The sequence below is a fragment of the Schistocerca nitens genome, chromosome 2, assembly GCF_023898315.1.
Source record: "Schistocerca nitens isolate TAMUIC-IGC-003100 chromosome 2, iqSchNite1.1, whole genome shotgun sequence".
NCBI lineage: Eukaryota > Metazoa > Arthropoda > Insecta > Orthoptera > Acrididae > Schistocerca > Schistocerca nitens.
The window spans coordinates 724630405-724648526 of record NC_064615.1 but is presented as its reverse complement, the minus strand read 5'-3'; the positions used below and the strand labels follow the sequence as shown (position 1 = coordinate 724648526).

Here is an 18122-nt window from a genome sequence, read left to right as displayed (position 1 = left end):
TGTGGGTTACTCGTTCTTCAACACAGTAGCTTGGAGGTGTGTTGCCATGGAAAAATGGCACTCAAAACAACTGCTGTGATCTCGCAGAAGGGGCAAAGAGAGAGAGAGAGAGAGAGAGAGAGAGAGAGAGAGAGAGAGAGAGATTGTATTATACATATCTGATCAGAGTTATCTGTCTGTGTTTGGAAAATCTTAAATAGACCTGACAAGGATTCCAGCTTTCTCTCTGGCTGTAGCATTGAAAACACTGCAAAGGAAAAGAAATCAGCTCGGAAGAACAGGAGCATGGTTATTCAGATCTGATCAGAATGTCTGAATCTTAAGTCATGACACAAGTGACTATGGAAAATTCCATTATGTACCATTTATTGATGAATCATATACCTCAATTAATATGCCAAGCAGCAGATTTAAACAGCCACACACCCACATTTGGCCAGTTTCAGTTGTCTCCAGTAATTAGGCAGTTCTCACCTTAAGTTTTCAGCTGCCAACTAGTTCCATTCTTCAGACATTTAACACTGGATGTCCAAGAAGAGTAGTCTGTTTTACACATTATATTGTCCCACGAAAGGGCTGTGGTAAGTGTGCAAGTAGATCATTTTCCTATAGCTGGAGGTTTGCTTTCTATCTTCACACTGGGCATGTAAGTTATTGATGAATACAACACATGTTGAACTACCTCACTTCACTTTTCATTAAGTTTTTCAGTGACTGCAGTAGTTACATTATAAACAAAATCGTGTAACACTGTATCTGATTAGAAGACATCCCTCCACAACCAGTCATGAAGTTATTTGCATCCTAAAAATAGAGAGATAAGTTTGCTTGCATAGTTACATGATGATGATGAAATTTGCATTATACAAACGTGAAACACGTAGTTTATGATTAATTATGGTATTCAATAGCAAAAAATAGATTTGAGACTGACAAGGCCCACAAAATATTGTATTACATCAAAACATCTCTGCCTCCCAATTGTGAACAACTTGAGTCATCTCCAGGGAAGATCAATAACGTTAATTTTTATACTGTGGTTTATGCTCTACTATTCACACATTCATTAACACAGGGCGCGTAAATGAATTAAAAAAAGAAAAATAACCACATTTTTCTGGGTTAAAAATACACTTTTCCTCGAGTGAAACTACACTATACACTAGGTGAAAGTATATTTATATTTTTTGCATGTTACGTGACAATATACATTCTGTCAGAGCTGTGAAACTTATCAATCCTTTACACAGTAAAGGTTTCATACACCAGGGGGTACAACTTACCAGCACTTTCAGAAATGAAACTTAGCAATAAACAACGTGTTTTGGAAAGCTCTTTGATGCAAAGCAACATGTACATTGCATATTTTCTTCTGAAGCACTGAAATTGAGACTACGATGCACTTTTGTCAGCCAGTCATAGCTCATGAGACTATCTTGCCAGCCACTGACAGCCAATATTCAGAGCATAGAGCATAGGACACATGATGCAGTTAGGCAATAGCAACGTCACTGTTAAGTAGTGTGAACATACAAATACGAAAAGTAAATGGTTTAAATTAATACACATACAGTACAGCTATAAGAAAAGCTAAGCTTTCACATATAATGTTAGCCATCAAAAATTTTTGTTTTTTTCCAAGGGTGTGGTTAGGCAGAATCATAAGAGCATAGCTTAAATTGCACCAGCTGAATTTTTCTGAGAAGCACAATGATAAATTTCACTGCTGTGCACCAAACATTTCATGGGTAATCTGGCTGAATACATGTTCCGCCAAGCATTTTTGAGGTTTACATAGAAAAGCCAATTATGAGCGAAATTGCTCATGAACTGGTCTAAAACTTTTTTTCTTTGTATAATTGTATGTTCTGGCATCATTACTGTATAATTTGTGTTCTATGAAAGAACTAAAATAAATATGAAAAACTAACCTCTAAGCCTGGTCATTTTATGCGTGTGTTGTCCTTCAGGAGACATGAAACAAAAATGTGCCAGTAAATTTTTAAATAGAGGGTTAAATGGCTGGTCTTCTGGGTCCAAAATTTTTCTAAGTGGCTGATCCTCAAAGTGTTAAGTTATGAATGAAAGTCAAATGCTCCGTGACTTAAGAAATTCATCGCACATTCTTACATGTAATATAATTCCTCATGTGTAAAAAGAGATTTACTTTGAAAGTAACGGTTCTCAATCTACCATTCACAATATTTTCCCGCGACCTGTTAGAAAGGTAAGCAGTTGTGACGTCATGCTCATTGAAAGCAGTTACAAGGTATAGCACAGTCTTCGTCCTATTGAACTTTCTGCTGTTGGCAGATGCTCGTGTGTACACTGTTTTGCTGTTGTTAAGTGGAGCATTTTCTTGGCAACCACAGTTAATTTTGGTGTTATTGTCTTGTGCATGCCCCCCCCCCCCCTCCGTCTACAGTACAATTCTGCAGTAGTAGGCTAAAGCGAAATTCTCTGATATAGTATATAGTATCAATTCTTACTTACCATTCAAAATTACAACAATTTAATTGAAAACTAAAACAATGAGAAATTCCCGGAATTCTACAACATTCCTGGATTTCTCACAGACGAAAAAAAATTCCAGGTTTTTCCAAGATTTCACAGGTGTCCCTATAATAGCTTCTTTTACTGTAATGGTGCTACCAACATCACTATGAAATCTGATTGGTTGGCACATTTTTAGTGACCCCTATGGTACCACTACCCAGACAAAATTTGTCCTCGGGAGTTCCCTCCTCTGATGAGACCATGACAGACTTGTGTATATAAACCAAACCACAGTTGATCTGAATCAGTTAATATGTGATCAGTGAAGTGAGTGGTGATCAGCATACTAGTTTGGTTTACAGTGGTTTTGTTGTGGATTGAATGTTATTAGCAGAACTGGTACGGTACTGTGGGAACTGGACTCTGTGTTGCTGACTTAAAACAGCTTTCACTGCATCAGTAACAGACCTCACCTAGTTAAATAAATTGTGCGAATCCCCACTGGCACATAAATCACCTTTCAAAACTAACACATTTTCATAATTGCCGGTAACTACATTTTGCTACACTTACCCATGAAGATTTGTACTTCTGCCGACTTTCATTCAAGCTGGTCCATAGTGTGTCTATTTTTTCATTAATGTCTTCATCGTAAAAATAAAATGGCTCATTGTGCTGCTCAACATACTTTCTAACTAGTTTTTTTATTTCATTTTCAATTTTTGGAAGCTCCTATGGAAACACAAATAATTAATTTCTCTGCATATTCAAAGTACTGTGACTTAATACTAACACAATGAATTGACAACCACAATCTTATGTTGATATGGTTTAAAAACTTTCAGTTCATTAACATACATTTTGCAACATTTCATGAATTCCATATACATAGGTTTCAATGAAACATTCAAAATATACACACACATCACGTACCACACACTGAACCGCGTAAGGATGGTAATTGAAGAAAATCTATGTTGTACTTCATCTATGAATTGGTCATGAGCTCTTAGGTCCACAAAATTTACGCAAAAAACTGAAAACTGGGTATATATTATTACTTTGTGAATGTGGCATATCCTGATGTAAAGAAAACTAGCATTACTTTCAATTCAAGCATCCAACTAAATCAGCTTTTGCTGAACATGCGTCTCCTTGTGTGTGTGTGTGTGTGTGTGTGTGTGTGTGTGTGTCTGGGGGGGTGGACTTTAGCTAATATGACATGTAGGTTCTGGCATTCAGTGAAAAACATCTCAACGTTCTCTCTTACTCCATAAATAAGTACCAACTAAAGCCTATTACAGAAAGGCAAGGAAATAGATAATGACAAAATTGGAGATATAATACTGTCAGAAGAATTTGGCAGAACACCGAAAGACTTAAGTGCAACAAGGTCAATACAATACATGAAATTCCCTCAGGATTATTGAGAATCTTGGGAGAATGCTCAATGCCAAAACAATTCCACCTGTTATACAAGGTACGAGACCAATTAACTATCCTTGGATATGAATGAGACTGTAATAATTCTAATTAAAAAGAAGACAGGTCTTGACAAATGTGAATATTACTGAACTACCAAGTTAAAAAAGCTTGGTTGCAACATACTGATATGAATTATTTATAGAAGAAAGGAAAAACTGGTAGAAGCTGACCTTAGGGAAGATCAGTTTGGGTTATAGAGAAATGTAGGAACACTTTATGCAACACTGATCCTATCTCAAGAGATAGCTTAATGAAACGCAAACCTATGTTTATAGCATTTGCAGACTTAGAGAAAGCTTTTGACAATGTTGATTGGAATACACCCCTTCAAATTCTGAAGGTGGTAATGATAAAATACAGGGAGCAAAAGGTTGTACTGAAGTCAGATTGCAGTTTTATGAATCAAATGATCTGAAAGGAAAGCAATAGTTGAGAAGGTAGCCCCAATGTTTTTCAATCTGTACATTGAACAACTAGTAAAGGAAACCAACAGAAAATACAGAGAACAAATTGAAGTTCAAAGAGAAGAAATAAAAATTTACAGGTAAGACAATGACACTATAATTATGCTAATCGACAAAGGTTTTGGATAGTGTCTTGAAATGAGGTTACATGATGGACATCAACAGAGGTGAAACAGGGGTAATCGTATGTAGTCGAATTGAATCAAGCAATGCTGCGGGAACAAAGGTGGTTAGAGATGACCTGACATGTCGGCCTGACAGCACACCTGACAAAGTTATGTGGTGCATCCACACAACCTGGCGTAACGCCCTATCCTGGCTTCAGTAAGAAATACACATGTACATGTGCCACACCTCCTCTTCTATTGAAACAAAAAAAGTTGGTATTGCTCTGGTAGCACTGCTAGAAACTCTTTGTGTGAAACAAATAACAATGTGGCCCAAAAAAATCATTACTGAAAGGAAAACATTTTAGTCATATGACATCATTGAGAAAACTGGATAGTGACAAGTTTCACAATTATCTGAGAATGGACTGCGACAGTTTCATTACACAGCTGAGCTTGGTGACTCTATTGGTTTCAAAGCAGAACAGTGTCATGCTGAAGATAAACTATTGTCACTTTAAGACTTTTGGCTGCTAGTAGTAACTTTGCATTTCTTAAATAGAGCAGTGCCATTTCTCAACAATTACTTTCAGAAATAATCTCTGAAACATGCGAATTAATAAGCAAAATTCTAAGGAAGTATGTACATAAGTGTAAAGGAAACACTTTCTGAGAACATATGTAGCTTACTTGGAATTTATTTCATGTGAAAAGACATTTTATTGTGTACCAGTATTCTTAAATACAAGAAACTCATTCACTTGTAAGCACTGATTTCAGATTCTTGCTGTTCTGATTCATGCTGTGCAACAGAGCTGTGTATATTTGAAATAATTGGCGGAACTGTCTATCTGCATGTACTGCTGAAACAACAGAATCAATACTTGCCTGATGACGACAACGAAAGCAACGGTGAAGGCACGGGATGGTATCACTTAAATTTGCTAGCCATGACTGTACACTGAGCTTTCCTAATTTTCCATTAAAGGAACATGAGATCATAATTTTTTCTGCACTGCCATCAATGAAAACCAGCCAGTTCTCGTAGCTGTAGGCCAACACCCCGCCCATGTATCTCAGCTGCAGCTTTAGTTGTCAAGCTGTAGTAATTAGAGCAAAGTTGCCAATATGATTATTAAAGCTGACATGTTAATGAGGACCCATTAACAATGTAAGAATGGAATGAAACATCTACTTTTTACGTGCAGTGAAAAATAATTTGGCAATTTAGACATTTTAATTCATAATATTCCGTATGTGCCTGAAATTAGCTAATCGTACAATTTCAATAAAAATTGTCTACACTACAGCCTACTACAGACCATGTCTTCTTTTATTAAATATCGTATCCAGCTCACCCATAAACATAACTCCTGTGCCATCTGCTTCTCTGACACCAGTCAACCTGTTAATCAGCCACCGACCAGCTCTCCTCTACTCTTCTAATCACCCAGTACCACGCTGGCCTTGAAAAGCTCAAATACGTTCTTCACCAGGGCTTTGACAACCTCTCACATGCCCTGAGATGTGGGACATTCTATGCAGATCCTACCTACATAACCTGAAGTGGTGTTTCACCAGTCGTCCAACATACAGACTCTCCTTTTCCTCTCATATTCAAATCCTGCTCATGATTCTGCAGACCATAGGTTGTTCATTTGTGAACGATCCAGCTGCAAGACCTGTCCCGTATTCCCAAACACCACTGCCTACCATAGTCCATTCAGCAGCATTTCCTACCCAATAAAAGGCAGGGTCATGTATGAAACTATGCTACAATTACTGGATAGCATTCTATGTGAGCATGATAGGTAACCTACTGTCTACTCGAACGAATGGCTACCGCCAAATTGTGGCAAAGTGGAAAATTGATCACCGAACTGCTGAAAATGCTGTATACTGCAACTCAAATCAGTTAATGGCTTCTTGATTACTGGTGCCATTTGGATACTCCATTCCAGCGCAAGTATATCTGAACTACACAGGTAGGAACTGTCTCTCCTGCATATCCTGTGTTCTCGAATCTCCTTGGCCTAAATCTCTGTTAACCTTTTTTTCCTGCCTCAGCTCACCTTTTCCTCTCTCTCTTCTGTGACTGTCCACACAGTTCTCCCTGCCTAGAACGCGTACTGCCTCATCCCACCATTCTTCCCCCCCCCCCTCCTCCAAGTGGGCATTCTCTCTGCTTCCTTCCCTCTCCCCTTTCTCCCCACTCTAACCTCCTTCCCTTCACCTTCCCTCTCAGTATTGCTATATCTCCATACATCTGATATATGCTCTACCGTCACAAAACTCTTTCCATCTCATTGTGTAGCCACTGACTTATTTATCATTCCCCATTAGCCCCCCCCCCCGTGTTGTTCCCTGCCCCTGCCCCACATGAATGAACATGAGATAGGACTGACTGACGATGTCAAAAAGGTTCCAAGAAGGGCAGCTCGTTTTGTATCATCATAAAATAGGGGAGCGAGTGCCATGGATATGATACACAAATTGGGGTTTCAGTCATTAAAACAAAGGCATCTTTCACTACGGCAAGATCTTCTCTCATGAAATTTCAATCACCAACTTTCTCCTCAGAGTGTGAAAATATTCTGCTAGCCCCCACCTACATAAGGAAAAAAATCATCACAATAAAATAAGAGAAATCAGAGCTCGCAGGGAAAGATTTAAGTGTTCTTTTTTTCCATGCACTGTTTGAGGGTGAAATGGTGGAGAAGTAGCTTAAAAGTGTTTCCATGAACCTTCTGCCAGGCACTTAATTGTGAACTGCAGAGTAATCATGTAGATGCAGAGGCAGTGTGTGTTTGGGTGGCTGTGAGTGTACTTTCTGCCAGAAGAAGAGCCAGAACTCAAAGGCTAGTTAATATTGAGTTCTGTTACTTGGGTGTGTGCGCCATACATCAGTATGGTAAAGGTGAGTCATTGCCTTTCCAGGTGAAGGTGAAACTATAATCAGACAATGGTCATTTTAATTTTGTTAATGTAACATAATGTGGGATCCACTGAACAAGCAGTGAAACTTTTTGAATCAATGCACAGAATTGCTTGCACTAGGAAGGAAGAAAGGAAAATCAGTGTTTAATGTACCGTCAACTTCGAGGCCATTAGAGACCAAGACAAGCTCCGATTAAAAGGATAGCTGGGAAAGGAAATCGGCTGTTACCTTTTAAAGGAACCATCACAGTATTTGCCTTGAACAATTTAGAGAAACCAAAGAAAAGCTAAATCAGAATGGCTGGACGGGTATTTTGAACCATCATCCTCTCAAATGTGAGTCCACTGTACTAGCTAAGGCACTACCTCACTTTTTCTTGCACTAGTCAAAACATGATATATTGTCTGCAAAAAAGTAATACTATTAATCATTTGAACATGTTAACCTCCTTTCTGTTCAGAACCAAAGTTTGGAAGTGTAGCAGAAGCTGAATAATGGAATGGGCCGTAAGAGTTGGAAGCTGCATAGCTGTTCAAATAAGAGATGGAGCAATGGGATCACCCACTTTTGCATATGATACATAATAAGACCTAAGGAGCATGTTGCTGGAAAAAACTAGGCTGCAACAATTCTGATGGACTGTACTGTGCAGCATACCAATGGTTTTGCACAACAGATGAGGACATATGTTCTAACAGATGTTGCAATGGTTAGCAGAATCCATATCAGTTGGATATTTGATGCTAACAGTTAAGTGGGAGCTGTCTTGAGATGCATGTGAAGGCACATGCTCAGATAGTTTTACAGACCCTCTCTTGTACAAAATAGGGGAAACATACACCTTTGTTTGGTGGCACAAAAGGAAGCTACTGTAATGAGAAGTTGTAGCACCTGTACATCAGGGGCATGCCATCTGATTATTTATAATCTTGGTACCTGACAGAGTGGGATTTGGTACGTTGATGTGCGGGAACTGGCTTCTGAGATTTACTCTTGCTGGCTTCTGAGATTTACTCTTGCATGTGGTCTGCTTATTACCTCCTGTTCTACAGGAATAAGAATCTAGATTAGCTCTGAATGGTTCACAGAAGTTGACAGTCATTTATTGGCAAACTTACGTTCTGTTTCATAGTGAAGAAATCTTACATCAATACACTTCTAGTTTCTTAGCCATTCTCCACAAGCTCCCAGCCACTGACTTCTTATGATAACGTTGAGCCGTGGCGAGCTGGCACTAGTGTTATTTTGTTCATGTATTGTTGAGATTGATTGGGGTTGAGCTAAGTTATCTTTGCTTTTCACATGTCTTACCTCCTGGGTTGGCGGGCAAAGCGAGTTGGTTGTTAGCCTTCGACAGGTAACCCTCAGGATCTCGTGACATTCGCTGGGAGATGAGTGTCAACGGCTGCCAAACGAGCGTGATGATCGTTACATGTTGTGGTGTGAAATTGGTTGCGCATTTTGGCGACAAGGGCAGCTTGGAGATACAAGTTCTGTGACTTTGCTGAGAATAAAATTTGAAATGAGGCTCCCTCGTATTGTGTATGTGATATGAAGTAAGTGGTCGTAGTTGTATTTTGTTGTCCAATGCACTCAGAGCCATTTAAACTTTACTATTGTGGTGAGACTTTGATAGTCTAACTTGAAGATGTGGAAGAGTTCAGATGGCCTAGTTAGGTGGTGGCCATTATTTGAAAGTTTTCTCAGAAGTTTTATTAGTGCTTTGTCTCTCTTGTAATCAAATGATTTTATATTGGCGTTTTCAAAGTCTGCACAGTTGTCCATGCATAAAATACTTAAGGTCAAAGTTGCGATTTTGTCAGTAGTGTAACGTGTTCCTTTACACACTTACCCATATATTAAGTCAAAGGTTCTGCCGCGTGTTTCTATGTTTCAGAGTTATTGGAAAGTCTTTGTGATTCAGGCAGAAACTTTCGATTGTGCCAGCACCTTGGTGGGGAGTGAAATGTCGTCCGAGGTCTAGACTTGGCAGTGTTTAAGAAACTGGCCACTACCAGGAGTTGTTCACATATCGCCTTCCAAAGTTTAGTATTTATCTTTGTTCCGCCAAGGCAGGTTAAGCAGGTAGATATAGAAATATATATTGCATGTAACCTGTTCATATATGAACCTGTTTCTTTAAATATTACGGATTGGCAACTGGCTAAATCTTAAGCGGCAAAGCATCTGCCGAGTTCCTTGTGCAGCACTTTCTAGTAATTTTTTTTTATTAACGTGACTGAGCACGTGAACATTTATTTTTAAAGATCAGTGTTTCTGCTGTAGTTTTTTTATTTAAGTGGTTCTATCATATTATGTAATTTGATCTTAGCTTGGCACTGATATCAAGTGTCATTAAGTCACCCATTGCTGGTAATTCTTTTTATTATATTTTGAGCAAAATCCTATATGGGAGTTTGAATTTCTGAAGTTTCTGTTTACTTCATATGGGACTGTTTATTTGAGTACCGAGAATGTTGGTTTTCTAACTGTATTTGCAAAGCTTTATCTAGTGGATGGTCCACAATTTGTAATCGTCAAATTCTGTAAAAGGCTTAATGTCAATAAATTGTCTTAATTATATAAACTGTGACTGCCAACCTCGATTCAATCCCACTTCCTCTTTTATGGTATTTAAGATATGGTGCGCAAGTGTGGTACGGTTAAGGAAATCACGTACCAAACGTTCTGATCAGCTAATTTTTACTTTCTGTAAATTGTCTGATGGACTCTGTATCATTGTTGTAGCCTTTGTACATTGGTTACTGGATGCAAGAAGGTAGTTTATTTTTTCAGTCATTACATTTGCTTTGAAGATCTTTTAAAAGGAAATAGAAACAATCAGACAAGCGTACGAATAACTGAATTTTAATATTTCTTTCCTTTTTTCCTCCCTCTCTTTTTAGTTATTTTAAATCTTAAAAGAGAACAGAAAATCTCTGATTTCAATAGTTGTGGTTGTAACTTATAAAGAAAGTGGCAAACTATAGTTAAAGAAAGCTAAACTGAGAACTGAGACAAACCTTTTGAATGTGATTTCTTTCCTTTTCCTCCTTCAGCAGCTCACCTCCACGATTCTTGAATAACCTATCCTTGTCATGAGATTTTTCCTCAAGTGAGAGAAATTTTTCCCAGAGATTTTTATGTTCCATGGCAAGGTCCAGGAGACACCTTAAATAATAAAGACAGACAAATCTCACACAACATATCATAACATCACACATTTATAAATTAACCTACTAATATCTTTAACAACTGGCTTTAAAAGCATGAAAGACGAAATGCGAGCACTACACAGTGCAAGAATTTCTTTGACAGCTGCCTCTGCGAATAAATGTGGAGGAAGCAGAATGAGCCAGACTTGTTTTTATGGGCTGCTGCATTGGTCTACCAGCCAAATTAATAAAAATGTTGCATTTTCTTTTTGCTTTGTTTTTATTAGTAATTATTATTTCTAATACGACCAGCAATTAGGTCATTCCATGTCAGTTCAACCAGGGGCTCTAGCTCATAGTCTCAGATTTGACTGACTTTCAGTACACTAATTCTACCATGTGTGGAACACTCGTGTACAAAGTATTAGTTTCCCTTGCCAATTAGTTCCAGAATTATGACTTGTGAAAGAAGGTGTGCTCCCTGCCGCCGTTGGATAAGCAGCTGCAGCAGCAAGTCGTATACCCCTAGCTTACTTATGTGTTACATAGTTTAATTATTAATTTCTTTGCGTGTTTTTGGGTACTTGCATTGTTTAATTCATAAATTTCGGGCATATTATAGTATTTGAGAGTTGTAGCATCGCACTTTAGTGTTTACTTCGTAGATTCTTACTTAAACTGCTTGTGAGTTTCATATAGGAGGTGTAATTTCAAGTTTTAGGTACTGTAATCATAAATTCAGGCAGATTCCTTGACTTGCGCCATAGGGTGGTGGGGTTTCGGGTTCCGCTGAATAGGTCAGGAGCTCACTACACTCAGCTGGCGGCTACACGGGTAGCGGAGGCTGTGTGGCGTGCACTGGGCGGTTTTTTAGGTTAGAAGGCCTCGGGAAAGTACGGGGTGGGCTGCAATCTCAAAGGGTGCATGGCAAATACAGGACGTGCTTAGATCAAGGAACAGTCGGAATTGTAGTTGTAAATTGTTGTAGTTGTGCTGGGAAAGTCCCTGAGCTTCAAGCACTAATAGAAAGCACAAAAGCTGAAATTGTTATAGGTACAGAAAGCTGGCTAAAGCCTGAAATAAGTTCTGCAGAAATTTTTACGAAGTCTCAGATTGTGTTCAGGAAAGATAGATTAGGCAGAATTGGTGGTGGAGTGTTTGTGTCTGTCAGTAGCGGTTTATCTTGTAGTGAAGTCGAAGTAGATACTCCGGTATGGGTGGAGGTTATACTTAACAGCCGAACTAAGTTAATAATTGGCTCCTTCTACCGACCCCCAGACTCCGATGATATAGTTGCTGAACAGTTCAGAGAAAATTTGAGTCTCGTAACAAATAAATACCCCACTCATACAGTTATAGTTGGTGGGGACTTCAACCTTCCCTCAATATGTTGGCAAAAATACTTGTTCAAAACCAGTGGTAGGCAGAAAACATCTTCCGAGATTGTCCTAAATGCTTTCTCCGAAAATTATTTCGAGCAGTTAGTCCACGAACCCACGCGAATTGTAAATGGTTGCGAAAACACACTTGACCTCTTAGCCACAAACAATCCAGAGCTGATAGAGAGCATCATGACTGCTACAGGGATTAGTGATCACAAGGTCGTTGTAGCTAGGCTCAATACCGTTTCCTCCAAATCCATCAGAAACAAGTGCAAAATAATTTAATTTAAAAAAGCCGATTAAAGTGTCATTAGAAGCCTTCCTAAGAGACAATCTCCATTCCTTCCGAAATGGCTATGCAAATGTAGACGAGATGTGGCTCAAATTCAAAGATATAGTAGCAACAGCAATTGAAAGATTCATACCTCATAAATTGGTAAGAGATGGAACTGATCCGCCTTGGTACACAAAACAGGTCTGAACGCTGTTGCAGAGGCACCCGAAAAAGCATGCGAAGTTCAGAAGAACGCGAAATCCCAAAGATTGGCTAAAATTTACAGACGCGTGAAATTTGGCACGGACTTCAATGCGAGATGCCTTTAATAGGTTCCACAATGAAACATTGTCTCGAAATTTGGTAGAAAATCTGAAGAAATTCTGGTCGTATGTAAAGTACACAAGTTGCAAGACACAGTCAATACCTTCGCTGCGCAGTGCCGATGGTACTGTTACTGATGACTGTGCCGCTAAAGCGTAGTTATTGAACGCAGTTTTCGGAAATTCCTTCACCAGGGAAGACGAATGGAATATTCCAGAATTTGAAACACGAACAGCTGCTAGCATGAGTTTCTTAGAAGTAGATACCTTAGGGGTTGCGAAACAAGTCAAATCGCTTGATACGGGCAAGTCTTCAGGTCCAGATTGTATACCGATTAGGTTCCTTTCAGATTACGCTGATACAATAGCTCCCTACTTAGCAATCATATACAACCGCTCGCTCACCGATAGATCTGTACCTACAGATTGGAAAACTGCGCAGGTCACACCAGTGTTTACGAAGGGTATTAGGAGTAATCCATCAAACTACAGACCTATATCATTGACGTCGGTTTGCAGTAGGGTTTTGGAGCATATACTGTATTCAAACATTATGAATCACCTTGAAGGGAACGATCTATTGATATGTAATCAGCATGGTTTCAGAAAAAAATCATTCTTGTGCAACGCAGCTAGCTCTTTATTCGCACGAAGTAATGGCCGCTATCGACAGGGGATCTCAAGTTGATTCCGTATTTCTAGATTTCCGGAAAGCTTTTGACACCGTTCCTCACAAGCAACTTCTAATCAAGCTGCGAGCCTATGGGGCATCGCCTCAGTTGTGCGACTGGATTCGTGATTTCCTGTCAGGAAGGTCGCAGTTCGTAGTAATAGATGGCAAATCATCGAGTAAAACTGAAGTGATTTCAGGTGTTCCCCAGGGAAGCGTCCTGGGACCTCTGCTGTTCCTCATCTATATAAATGACCTGGGTGACAATCTGAGCAGTTCTCTTAGGTTGTTCGCAGATGATGCTGTAATTTACAGTCTAGTAAGGTCATCCGAAGACCAGTATCAGTTGCAAAGCGATTCAGAAAAGATTGCTGTATGGTATGGCAGGTGGCAGTTGACGCTAAATAACGAAAAGTGTGAGGTGATCCACATGAATTCCAAAAGAAATCCGTTGGAATTCGATTACTAGATAAATAGTACAATTCTCAGGGCTGTCAATTCAACTAAGTACCTGGGTGTTAAAATTACGAACAACTTCAGTTGGAAAGACCACATAGATAATATTGTGGGGAAGGTGAGCCAAAGGTTGCGTTTCATTGGCAGGACACTTAGAAGATGCAACAAATCCACTAAAGAGACAGCTTACACTACACTCGTTCGTTCTCTGTTAGAATATTGCTGCGCGGTGTGGGATCCTTACCAGGTGGGACTGACGGAGGACATCGAAAGGGTGCAAAAAAGGGCAGCTCGTTTTGTATTATCACATAATAGGGGAGAGAGTGTGGCAGATATGATATGTGAGTTGGAATGGAAGTCATTAAAGCAAAGACTTTTTCGTCGCGGCGAGATCTATTTACGAAATTTCAGTCACCAACTTTCTCTTCCGAATGCGAAAATATTTTGTTGACCCCAACCTACATAGGTAGGAATGATCATCAAAATAAAATAAGAGAAATCAGAGCTCGAACAGAAAGGTTTAGGTGTTCGTTTTTCCTGCGCGCTGTTCGGGAGTGGAATGGTAGAGATTATATGATTGTGGTTCTATGAACCCTCTGCTAAGCACTTAAATGTGAATTGCAGAGTAGTCATGTAGATGTAGATGTAGGGTGACCCAGAAATTGCAACCCACATCTGGCAATTTATCTTCAGACCCAACTTCAGGTCTTAATAATTTAGGAATTATTCCACACAGTCCAGTGAAATTTTTACAACCAAGTAACATCCATGTAGAGAACACACTCCATGAATCAAAACACCAACAACATATTTCTCAGGGAAAATAAAAAATTCCAAAATGTGATTTAAAAAATGTAATATGTTAAAAGGTACAGATTGTAGGTGCCCTCTATGCCAAATATAATTCACTCAAAAAGGGTATAAATTTTTTTGGTGGTAAGCTTAATGTGGCCTAAACAGACACAGAACTCATCATTCCCATATCAGTCACAAAAACTGAGTTACATGCACATGAAAATACAAAAATTTGAAAAATTACCTGAAAAACATGGGTTTTCGAAGTATGGTAGCACAAAAGGGACAAGTGGTATCCAAGCCACTTTCACACACACTGCATAAGTAGACCATAATGGTATATATCTCAAAATTTCAGCATGTTATTGCAAGACATTTGTGTACAATGGAAGTTAACAGATGTATTTGGTGATGTGGCCATTGTCCCACAACACAATTTTGTAAAAACATACTGTAAACTGTTCTGTCTCTTCTTATCCTCTCCCACAACTGTTTAATCACTAAGCAACAACATACAAACTTATTAACGCAACCTATCATTAATGTTTACTGCTAAAAACCAGTCGACTGTGCTTCGAACAGAAGTACTCCCACACTTTAGCTACTGTACTCTGTACATTGAGTGGCAAATTGTACTGTCTTCCTGACACTGTGGTAGGAACTGGAACTGTCATAAGAATATGTTCAAAAGGAATCCAGTACCTGTCTGCCAAACGTGGTCAATGAAATGACCTTGCTGGTTCTGCTGGTGCCATGAAGTTCACAAATACAGCACCTTCTGCTTCACAGCACTCAACAGCACATCCTAAGTACCATTTGTCATCATAAACAGCAATAACATAGCAACCTGGTTGTATGTTGCTGCTTTTGCTTCTGAATCCTGAGTCAGACACACTGTGAAGACACATGTTGTGCATGAACATATAGTTATAACTGGACAGTCTGCTCATCTGCACATTGTCAGAGTCCGCTGGAGAGAAGTGATGATGGCTCCTTGTGGCTGCAACAGTTTTAACGAGTTCTAGTCTGCTTTTTGCCAACTCTTTGACTGATTTCACCTCATATTTTGAAACATAGAGTGATTGTATGCCAGAGATATTTTTCTGTACCCAGGTAAATAATTGAAGAGGTGTTAGAATGTGACCTTCTGTAGGGTGCTGCAGACTAGCTCGTGATGCCATGCGTTTAATGGTAGCACCAATACCATCACATACATTTTTACCATGACTTGTTGCGAAAAAATTCCATTCTGCGTGAATCTGAAAATCATGGTAATGCATGCATAAATTTTTGAGATTTTTACAGTTTTTGTGCTAACTAGCTGCCCCGTCACTGAAGAATTTCGCAAACTATATGTGAGGCAGCTTGTTTTTCACATATACCATGACAGTGTGAATGTGGGCATGAACTGCAACGGCATCATGAATTAAACAGTCACTAAAAACGCACAGGTTCATGACAGACACATCACCTGATTCACCTCTATAGTAAATCGCAAGTGGCTGGAGAGTTGCTTGACTGTTGTCCCAATGATATCCTTGGTAGGCATCTTGAACTATAAATGCATATTTTCATAAAAGTCTAGTATTACTATAATTTCATCTTGTTTCAAATTATCCTTACAAAACTGGAGATAAGCCGATTGTGCTGTTGCTGTGAAGCTGTGTGTGGTCAGTTTGTCTGTTTTTTGACAACACATTTCAACAAAATCTTCCACTGTACTTTGCTTCGTTTCAAGGCTTGTGCGAACAAGTGTGTTCATTGTTTATAAGAAACAAGTTCATCGTCATCCATAAGGAGTTCACCATACAGTTTGTTATTCATGTGTTCTGCAAGATTTGCCTTACCAGGACACTTTTCACACCTGTGTATCTTGCACTGGTAGGAACTGATGTCACTCACTAGCAGCTTCATTGCACCTTTGTAATCCAGACCAGAATCCTTTATAGAAGCAAACATCAGCTTAGCATTTTGATGGGTCTCACATACAGAAACATTGTGAGTGCCCCTTGCACTTACAGGCACAACCCATTTTGGCCAAAGATTGAAAAAAAAAGATGATAACCTACTTTGGTATTGGGATACTTTTCCTTGAATTCTACATATAGTTCTGGTATGTTGCACAGCAACAGTCTTTTTTGCACCTGTACACGGACATTTCCCATTTTCACCATTACATGTCTTTTTTTCCAGGCATTATTTGGCTGTAGTCGTTATTTTCATAAAACTCCGACACTAGCACCTTTATTTCTGAACTGAATTGCTTACCCTGAACCTGCTGAAGTTGTGGAAGCACTCCTTGGGTTGCTTTCACTTTCCTAGCTTCCTTTACCATATATGTAGAAACATTGAATTCCTTTGCAGTGTAGTCAGTAGACCAGCTGGAAGGTGCAAGAGTAAGAATAGCTACTTTTTTCTGACATGTGGATATGGCACATTTTTCTTTGAAATCATGCACAATTTTGTCCAAATCAGAGCATTTCTGGCATGATTTCTGTTCCTTTGGAGCAGATAGTTCTTCCTCTTCCACCATTAGTGTGTCAGCTATTTTGTGTTTTAATTCCATTTGAGCTTCTTGTAGCTTTTTTCTACCATAGATGGGCTTGTCTCTTTTCCCAACTTTGTGTGTCTTCATGGGAGACAAACCAAGAGCAGTCACTGAAGTATTTAATTGCTCATCCACTGTGGTTGTAGGTGGCTGATACTATTCGTCACTGTCACGTAAATTATCAGAATATTCTTCATTTTTTAGCAGTGTAACACACCTGGAACATTACTTTTGTCCTGGTTTCATGTTAAGTCCCATGCACTGATTCACTTTCAATACTGATTTTGTATCAATTTCTCTGAGGCTACGGACATCACTGTCTTCTCATGAATCCGAAATGGATCAAAACAACTTCTTTGTAGGAAAGAATACTTACCCAGAAACACTTTCATATGATGATAACTAACACTAAAGTTTCCTGGAACTGTACTTCTTGTGCCCACAGGGTGTATCCCGGATCTCCATAGCAACAAATCTTGGTACGATTCATCCAGATCATACAGTACAAAGTGAATGCCACATTTTGTTCCATATGTTGTTTTATGACATCCAGATGCTTGTGCTCTACCAATACTACAACCTGTTTGAACAAAAGCACCACTAGTACACTCTTCTGCCTCCATACTGACTTTCCACAACAGTACTGACCAGTCTGAACTAGAATCTTAAAGACACGAGTAACCTGTAATTGTTGCTTGTTTCCTTTGTTGTTCCTGCCTAACAATGACTCATTCTGTTCCTGAAAACTACCATTGTTTAACTTTCTGTTGCCTAATGGTTCCCAACAATTGTTGCAGCTTTATCTGAAACAAGCTGTCTGCATCATCACTATTACTTGATAAATCGTGTTAAAAGAAACGTAACCAAATACATCTCTGTCAACTTTTATTGCACACAAATGCCTTGCAATAACAAGCTGAAATTTTGCCACATATTATATTATGGTCTATTTATGCATTGTTTGAAATTTGGCCTGGATATCACCTGTCCCTTTTATGCTACCACACAATCCACGTTTTTAGGTAATTT

General features: G+C 39.0%; 1 protein-coding gene across 2 annotated transcripts in view; it reads right to left on the bottom strand.

The window, feature by feature from the left end:
- The window catches only part of LOC126236917 (protein regulator of cytokinesis 1-like), a 231708-nt gene that overhangs the window by 49315 nt on the left and 164271 nt on the right, over window positions 1-18122 (bottom strand). For both annotated transcript variants that reach the window (XM_049946571.1, XM_049946572.1), the window contains exons 9-10: window positions 10514-10661; window positions 3070-3228 (exon numbers count right to left, since the gene is read on the bottom strand). In XM_049946571.1, coding sequence (XP_049802528.1) covers window positions 3070-3228; window positions 10514-10661 — 307 coding nt within the window. The remainder of the gene's footprint in view (window positions 1-3069; window positions 3229-10513; window positions 10662-18122) is intronic.